Source organism: Mycetomoellerius zeteki, unplaced genomic scaffold, assembly GCF_001594055.1.
Source record: "Mycetomoellerius zeteki isolate Tzet28-1 unplaced genomic scaffold, Tzet1.0 scaffold221, whole genome shotgun sequence".
Classification (NCBI taxonomy): Eukaryota; Metazoa; Arthropoda; class Insecta; order Hymenoptera; family Formicidae; genus Mycetomoellerius; species Mycetomoellerius zeteki.
Genome location: NW_017257184.1, coordinates 1,883,525 through 1,893,163, shown reverse-complemented (window position 1 = coordinate 1,893,163; position 9,639 = coordinate 1,883,525). Strand labels below are relative to the sequence as shown.

The window sequence follows — 9,639 nt, the reverse complement described above, 5'->3', positions numbered from 1 at the left end:
CAGCCGATACTTGTCCACGGCGCCCAATGGTCGACCGCGGATTTTCTCAGCTTCGCGATAATGCGACTTAAACCACATCTGTTGAAGTTCGGGATGTCGACGTGGCGAGAAAGGGTGGCTCTCCAGGATTGAGTAAAGCTCGTGATAGGCTCCGCGGTGAAAGGCAACAGCGGCACGCGCCATTAGGACACTCTCGCCTCCGCGCAACAGTTCTCCAGGCGGTAAGGTCCAAAGAAAGCTGGTATCAACGTAGTTTTTTAAGTAGATTTTATACACAAATAATTTTGTATAATTTTTTAGAATTTTGTAACGCAAGAACAGAATTTTTAAAAAATCTTACGCACATAATTTTTGAATAAATAAATAAGGAATACGCAATGAATTAAAGCACGCTCTCTTTAAATTACCTGGATAGTTTCTCAATGTCTTGGCTTTGCGACAGTGCCTCGCACATGCAAGATATCTGTTCAGGTGTGAAATTACTGCTGCTAAGGGGGAGACTGCTGATATTACCGATGTTGGTGTTTACGCTGGCAGAGTTGCAGGTGGAAATCTCCTGCGAATACTGAGGACTGCCATTCGATGTCGGCGTCAAATTTTGGGGATGATGAGTCAGTCCGAGACCGGACATTGACGATGTGTTGCTGTATTGCGCGGTTGCATTGCGATGCACGACGCCCATTTGACTATTACAGTCGCTGTTCGGTGATGACAGCTGATCTGAACTATCCGACATCCTTGGCTGGTGACTGTGTGACTCTCATGAATCCATGCAGGTGTCGGACAGCAAACAAGATTCCGTGCTCATTCGCCGGTCCTAAGCGCGAAAAATTTTCGAAGACGCAAACTTCTTTCGTGATTCTTTATTAAAGTTAATTCAAAGATCACGTATGTTGAATTACAAACCGAATTGTAATTCAAATCTTTTTTAAATTGTGAAAAATTAAGGATTTGTCACACAACTCGCCTTAATTATACTCGAAAAATTTACATGTAATTTTGGGCATAATATATTTGATTTATTTTATTACATAGATATTTCATCCTCAATAGATGTTTGTTTGTTGTCCATATATTCTTATCTTTGAATTTTTTATCGCCTGCAGAATTCTTATCGTGAAATTTTTAGTTTGAGGATTAAAGCCAACGAGAAACTTATTATCCCGCTTTTGTCATTCGGCAAATTGGAATACGATCGTAGTATCGATATGTCTTATAGATCGACCGGATGAATAACTGATGACAAAAGTAAGCATCCGTTATTCGCACGTTCAAGTCAACGCGACGGTTGTTTAATCACGCGCGTTTCATTCATGTCGATGCCCGACTCCATTTCCATTCATCAAGACTTATTCAAATGAAGCTGTAACATACTTCAAACCACTGCTTCAAAAATTGTTCGTAAATTTTTAATTATGAAAAAAAAAATTTTTTTTCTAAAAAAGTACAACCACTGTACACTTTCACGATATATCTGACGGTATGTACACTTTATCGCAGAAGAATAGCTCGAATCCGTTATTTTTCAATCATTCTGATGACTATTATTCAGTTTTTAATATAAATTTTCTTTTACATTTGTACTTAAACAAATATAATTCTATAAATGAAAATCATTTGGTTTTTCATAAATAATTTTAAAATTTTTCGTCACGTTTATAATTATTTATTTGTTCTTCAAAATCGTGTTTGATTACCGCATTGTAAGCAAATAACTTTGAACTTGAGTTCCGACGGCGTCTGAAACCAAGTCTAAATTCTTTAACTTTGGCGACTGTTCATAATAAATTATGTAATCATAATGGAATACTTCTCACATCCACAATAATCCTCCGAGATTTTTCCAAAAAAGATACCAATTATCAGTTCGTTTATTGGCCATCAAGTACACATTCTTCAAATGCCACAAATGCTTGATTTGTGGCTTTTTAATCTTTGCGACTAACCACTTTGTGACTAATGATAGATTACCCGTAGCGAAAGCATTGAATTCACTACAAGGAAAGAAAGCATGTATTTTACGTTTTTCTTAAACACTTCACAGCGTGGTACCAGAGCACTCCCAAATCTCCTCGAGATCACTTCTAGTCTCAAATATCCGCAATCACCCCCGTTTTTACGTTGGAGAACAATGAGTTTATGAAGCAACCCATTGGCGATCGCGCGAACAAACAACCGATTGCATAACCGATATTCCTCGGGAGGATGCCTTTGACCGCGGTAGACTATCTCACTGAGTGACCAAGTCACCAAGTTAGTAAGGTGATCACGGTCGTCGCGTTCGCGGTGCGACAGCCGTCGTCCCGCTGGCAATTCCGTTGTTGAATTGTGGTCGTGCGGCCGCCTTGTGGCAATGCTGACGATGGAGTTGCCGATATCGTTCTATCTCTCTCTTTTTCTCGGTCTTCGCTTCTTCCATCTCTCTCTCCTCTCTCCTTTTCCCCCTTTGATCTCTTCGTCGTCCTTCTCTTTTATTTCGGCACTAGAACCGCGCGATGAGCAGGTACGGCACAGCCACTACTCTGCGATTGGTCGTCGCGACGTACAGCTCGGTTCCATTGGTCGGAAAATTAGGGGGCGGTGCGAAGCTTCTACCCCCTACCGACTGCCAGTTCACCCCATCCTAGTCGCCGCCGTCCCCGCGACGCTTCCGATTCCTCTGCGCTGGATTCTCACCTGGCGACCTCCGCGACAGACCGATTACCTGGATATATCGAATTTCAGCGATTCCTTTCTCGAGTCGGACTCGCGTAATTTCTTTTGTTATGTAACTGAAGTGACGAATTATGGTATTGTGCATCGGGCTTTCCCCTTGGTCTCACACTCCATTCTCGAATTATATGTTTGCTTTCTCATGTTGAATAGCCTTAATAAAACTCGTATATTGCTATAGATGTAATTATATTCTCGAAATAATAGTTGAAAATAAATCTATTAATCGGTGAAAAATTACTTTTTCATTAGTTTGCTCGTTTTGTAAAATTTACTTTAAGTTTAAAATAAAAATTTGAAGCGTGTAGGTAGCAAAAGAAATTTGCTTATCGAAGATTTGATTTTATTTATATCTTTATTGCATAGCTTTCAATTTACAATATTCAGCAATTTTTGTGCAAATTTTTCGCGCAGATACTGTTTTCCACTATCACGAAGCTATCGAAGAATCACGAAATACGCGTGTAACCAATAAACACCGGAAATGGAACGTGTCAACGTTACCGTACACCATGTTGTGATTCCACGCGACGCTATCGTACCTTGTGTTTGATTAATTTCACAACAACTGGCAATTCACCCTTCTCTCTTTCTCTCTCTCTCTCTCGTCGGTTTTGACGAAAGGAAATCCGTCATAAATTTGTTTATGAATCATTTAAACGTCACATTTTGGACAATTTAATACACGCAAAACTTAAAGATATAACTTCATAATTTTTACGACATAAGTTGCATATCTATAATAAGGTAAAAAATATATATATTTTAATATGTATTGAAATATAAATCAAATATAAAACAATTATTGAGTTATTTATTACATCATCTTAAAATGTACATTTCTTATAGTAATTTATTATGCTAATTTTTGTTTTAGATTTTGGAGTAATATCGACAGATTTTCTATGTGACGAATGATTAAAAGAATGATGTGATTGAGGAAGGCAGATATCACTTTTTTTAGAGTGTTTACTTTTTGCGATAAGATTTTCACCCCCTCGCGAAGGTCGCCGGCTCATCTCTGGAGTCGTATTATGATACACATTTCTGCAAATATGATCCAACGACAAACGTAACTTTAGCTGCAGATCGGTCCGAATACGAACTCGTACACGCCCAAGGATCGGTTTCGTTCATTCACGACCATCGCGTATATCATTTATCGTTACGTATCTTATACATGTATTTTGATCATTTATCTCCATTCCATAAATTGAATGAAATCTTACATCACGTGTTATCATGCCAGCATGATTTAATTGAATCAACTGTTTTCAGATATTTTCAAGAACTTGTCGAACATCATATATACGTGTATGGTACTCTTATGTGTACGTAAAATATTTTACTTATAAAATATAAATGAAAATAATTTAGTAAATATCAAATTTTTTTAAAATAATTTATCTGCACCATAATTATATATATTTTAAACGAATTTTTTATTTAACGACCATCATGTATATCGTTTACCATTATCTTATCTTGTATTGTACACATGTATATAACGATCGTTTACCTCTATTCCATAAGTTAAATGAAATCTTATATCATATGCATTATTATGCATGATTTAATCGAATTTGTGATAAAATATTTGAAAATTATTTGGTTTTATTATATTATATATTAAAGCTGTTTTTTGCTGATACTAAATAATACATGTTTTTATGTGTTATTAAGATTTTTAAATGTACTCTCTTTCTTCTACTTTTGAATTTAAATATACTACTTACTTTGTGTCTTAATATAACTTAAAATGTTCTCTAAAATATATACTATAGGATATAATAATATAAATTTCTCTGTTCTTTCTTTTTCTTGCGTAATATATTGATATTATGACATCCTAAATTTGTTTTGCTATCGCTTTTATTTGATTTAACCAAAAGATTTATTAAATAAAAGCGATAGCAACACAAATTTAGAATGTCACGTGATGAAAATCTGGTGGTCGAAGTCTGGCGGTGTTATATAGATCAAGAGAGAACCGATGCATTACTAGTAGACGAGTGAAGACGTTTTTCCTCGGCACGCCTCGCCAATCCTTTGAATCTACTCCGCCTTTTTCAACTAATTGCCATTTGTATGTCATGTAAGATCGATGTAGCGTAACATATTTTGAAATGGTAAAAGACGCTCAGATTTTAAATAAAGAATTTATTCGAAATAAAAATTAAGATAATTTAATTACAAAAGGGAAATATTTCCTTACTGATTAAATACGTCAATAACGCTTAAAATTATCTTTATTTTTTGCTAACAATTAATTCTGGATTCGCTATTTATTCTTTTAAATAAATTCTACTTGTTACAATAATATTAATTAAGCTATACAACTTTTTAATTAATATCACTGTGCGAGAAAATAAATTTTGAGACGTATGAAGCGCAAGGATGATTATGAAAATTATTCCGATTTGATTACGCTCGAGCTTATGGATTCGAGGATGACATCGTGCCGAAGCCAAGACCCAATGATAAAGGGGCGGCGCCGCGCTTTGCGATGGCGTCTCCTTCGATTTGGTGTCGGATTTCCCTCTGGGCCGCCATTTTCTCTCCTCCTCTCTGTCTCTCTCACCCTCTTTGTACGTCCTCCTGTTTCCGACCCTTGGGATAGGGATGATGCTCTTCCTTATCAAAACGAATCCGGGGACGACCGATTTCATCATCCCTCCTTCATTTCTGTTAAATCTAAAGACGTACTCGACAATCCGATATTCGTTTGAGTGTACGTCGTTTACAGGCAATTGGTCCTCGAAAATAAATTTGTTGTAAATTCGGTTTGTATAATTTATTAGATCCCAAAAAAGGGATGAAGCTGAAATATGGTTTCTTATCTGAAATATATATATAAATATATCATATGTAATTAAAATAATACTACTTACAGAAACCATGTTGATTTAAATATAAAACATCTCGTATTAAATCTATCATTTCAACATCTGTAATTAAAATTTATTTATTTAAATATATTCGTGAGCGTTACATACAATTATTATGTCTACTTTTTTCACGAGTCTGTTTTAATATATTATATGTATAAATTTATTATATAGTTTTGTCTTATATAATTATATGTAAATTATTACATATAAATATATTTTGCAATCTAAAAATTTTTCATACAAAATGATTCTTCCAATACAGGGTGCGTTCGCATATACACTGCTCATAAAAGTTGCAAAACAAGTATATATTTGTCATAGCGTATTTAGTGTCAGTACGGCAGTGCGACAGGAAGTACTCCGACGAAGTAATTCTCGAATTAAATCTGCTTGGTACACGATGAAAGTGCTTTGAAGCAATGAAACGCATTTCGCCTAGACGAGACGCGAATTTACTTTGCGCCTTGTCAGAACTCGTCCGTTTGGAAAGCACCCTGTTTGTTGTATCTGGGTACATCAAGGCATTCGAGTACAGAGCCAAAGAGCACCAGCAGATACTATGCGGGAGGAGGAACAAGGGAGGGAAGCGAAGGGAGACAGAACATAGGGGTTGCGGAGGAGGGAAGTAGCAGCAGCAGCAGCAGCAGCAGCGGCGGCGGCATCGTGTTTCACTGTACTGCGTTTAATTGCATTCCAAAATGGCTCTGTGCAAAATCCTCTCCCCCTTCTCTCGCCCACCACTCTCGCAATCCTCCTCCTCTAACCGGGCACAGACGACGAGGCATCTTCAGCACCGTAAATCCAGATAAATTAAACTGGCGCCGGCAATTCTCTCTCTCTCTCTCTCTCTCTCTCTCTCTCTGTTTCTCTCTTCCTCCCTTTCTCTTGCTCTCTCGTAGATTTCAACGCATCCTCGTTTATCTTCCGCTTCGCTTCCGCTGTTTGTTCCGGGTCATACCGGGTCGTCCTCTCGCAGTCGTGGATGAATCTACGGTTTCACGTAAAGCGACGTGGCGATAAAGAGCCGGCGAGCCGTTTGTAATGACGGATTCGCAAGTGCCATGAAATCACGCGCACAGGACACCAGTGAAGGGGAGGAGGGTACGAGATGCATAAACTTTCCATAGAACAGCGATGTGAAACAGTATTCCACAATGACATTTACAAACGAGTAGCTCATTCGATTTTCTATACTTTCTATTCATCAATAGTCAAGATATCTGACTTTTCTTTGAGTTACAAAATTTTATCGCAACTTTAATTTCAATTAATAAAGCTAAAAAATTATATATGCATAAACGACACAAATAAACAACTCCGACAGAGAACTTAGATAATACGTAGATAAACTTAATTTACACAATTAACTAAAATTAATAATAAAATATAAATTTAATGAGACACGTTACGCATAAAACAATGTCAAATTATACGTACGTTACGTCATCTACAAAGTTAAAATTTCCCGGGCAAAAGCCGAGAAATTTAAAGACTCGGTTTTAACTCGAGCAATCCTGTGACGACGCCGCATCGCAGGTGCGTCTCGTGTTCTCGCGGTGTCATCGTCCGGCGTATCTACGCGCCGTTAAAATTAATATCGTCGAACAATAAGCCAGGTCGAGAGGTGACGAAAGGAGCTCGTTCGCAACGACGGCACCGCGTGTTGGTGGCCGGACATCGGACACCGCCTCCGGCCGAGAGATAGCGGCTATCTTCGTGCACACGTTACACGTTACTCTGCTCGACTCTGTCACCCGGACTCGCTCACTGACAATCGGTGCGCGATGTATTGCGTGCGACCGGATTTATTTTTAGCAGTCGACATTCTCGATGCACACCTGAGGAGGCGAGAGAGCGACGTCTCGGATTGTCCGAACGGAAATAAGTATACGTATACACAAGTGGATGGACGCTTGACAGCATAATTTAATGTCGCTTTGCTTGGTGGATAATTGTAGATTTAGTAATAATTTATGACCCAAACTATGTTTTTAAAAAATGCCTGAACTATTGGCAATATATATATATAATTTTCGAACTGGCCGAGCTCGATAAGACAGTTTGACGCACGAGATGTTCCTGTCATCGCGATCTGTGCGCGATCCGAAAAATGAACGAGAAAAAAATGCGTGAACTCTCATCCCCCTATCGCCAATGCGATCGCATCGATGAGCGGATTAGGGGACATAATCTGTCGGTTATTTTCCCATTAGCACCACTGCTTGACGTAGATCGGTGCGAGAGATTTTTGTCCTGTCCGAATGAACGGCGCGCGAACAGGCGTGAACACAGGTAGCCATTCATGGGATCCACAAGGGTCCTCGGCCTAATACCCGAAAATATGCTCTTTATGTGTCACTGGCCACTTTATACCGCGATTCATCATGACGGGTCCGCTCGTAGATCCGGAGATGCGATAGCTTTTCTTCGCCGTGTGATACATAACAAAAATTATTCATATGCTAGCTTCATTATTCATGAAACAAGAATAACTTATCAAACTTAAAATTTTATACTAATAGTAATTAATTATATAAAATATCAAATTTCTTGATATTAAATTTTTAAGTTACTAACTATTGATTTAATAATTCGATGATTTAATCTGAAAGATTTAAATTAGTCATGTTTAATAACAATTATTATTACTTTGTATAGAGCATAAGGTCTACATTATTAGGGCCTGCATAGCACCCCAGGGCGTCGTAATAGGTCGAAATTGTCGATTACACGGCTAGTTAGATGCGCTTCGTGATTTGAGGGTAGCACGCGAGCGACGTACTGTCATCATCCCTCCTGTAATTGTTTGTATGCATATCTTTATATGCTCTTAGGAAATGTCCCGCATGGTCCACGTGTTTTCAAATTAAAGGTGCAGTAAATTAAAAAAACACAAATACAACGTGGAACAATAGGCTACATCAAAGCGAGAAAAAATTCTCGTAAAATACACACGCAGCAAAATAATACATTATACGTGAAGCAAGAAATTTTAACATTACAATTTTTTATAACATCACAATTTAATTTGTCTTAATTTAATTTATTTTTAAATAATTATAAAATGTTACAAAATTTTTTTGCTTATGCCCTAATTTTAATTTAATTTAATTTAGTACATTTATGAGAAATTATTATTCAATCACAGCGTAAAATGAAGATCAAATAAGAATTTAAAAATCATAAATCACGTAACGACGAACCGATGGACGACGCACATGAAGGATCATATTGCACATTACGCACGCCTGTGCAACTGCATACGCTTGGTATGCCTACGACGCAAGTCTCATGTCAAAGATCGATCAACTGGAAAATTTTACTTTACACTCACAGATATTTTTTAAAATCATTTACAATATTTAACTGTTGCTACAAGAGTACTTATAACGAATAGATTGTTGCGATATTAAAACGTTTGAAATTGCTCGTTAATTATACATATAAAACGAATTAAAAACTTACGTCAATTACTTAAGATCAATTTCGTAAAAAAAAATGTGAAAATAAAATACTGTACTACAACTGCTTGAAAACTATTTTTGTTTTGGCGTTAAAAAAGAATTTAAAAAAATATTTACCTCTGTAACAGCCGACATCGATAAGCCAATCAAGAACGCTCTCCATGTTATTTTTTTTTTACAGGTTTCACTGGAGTGTGAAGGTGAGAGATTTGCTCGTAAACCCGTATATTCTCTTTGTAATAAATAACGACGTATTCTGGTTTTGTAGAAAACGACAAGCAACGAGGAACTCGATGTTTAATAACGTGGACTGCCCCATGGTGCTGAGATTTATAGTTGTGGCTAATTATTATCGGTGCATGAGGGAAGAAACGTGACATGCTCGGAGAAGCGTAATGGCGTAACCCTTAAGAGAATGGAGAGGGGTAGGGAGATATGGATGTTACGCCAATTATGACGATCTCTGATAGATCTACTGAGGACTGAAACTTGCTTGTGAGTTGTGACGCTTATTAAGGCTTGATGCCACGTCAGCTAATGATGTAGTGAGATCTTTTACGACGTGTTGCATG

General features: G+C 37.3%; 1 protein-coding gene and 1 long non-coding RNA gene across 2 annotated transcripts in view; both read right to left on the bottom strand.

The window, feature by feature from the left end:
- Six4 (homeobox protein six4) overlaps nucleotides 1–900 on the bottom strand; it is a 16,325-nt gene extending 15,425 nt beyond the window's left edge. The window contains exons 1-2 of the mRNA XM_018448219.1: nucleotides 408–900; nucleotides 5–238 (exon numbers count right to left, since the gene is read on the bottom strand). Of these exons, the coding sequence (XP_018303721.1) occupies nucleotides 5–238; nucleotides 408–736 (563 nt within the window). The 5' untranslated portion in view covers nucleotides 737–900. The remainder of the gene's footprint in view (nucleotides 1–4; nucleotides 239–407) is intronic.
- A 4,177-nt stretch (nucleotides 901–5,077) lies between these two features.
- LOC108722965 (uncharacterized) lies at nucleotides 5,078–7,357 on the bottom strand. The gene is made up of 3 exons (XR_001936622.1): nucleotides 7,041–7,357; nucleotides 5,604–5,660; nucleotides 5,078–5,533 (listed from the first exon to the last, which is right to left on the bottom strand). It is a non-coding gene; the product is annotated as an uncharacterized lncRNA (long non-coding RNA).
- Nucleotides 7,358–9,639: the final 2,282 nt, after the last annotated feature.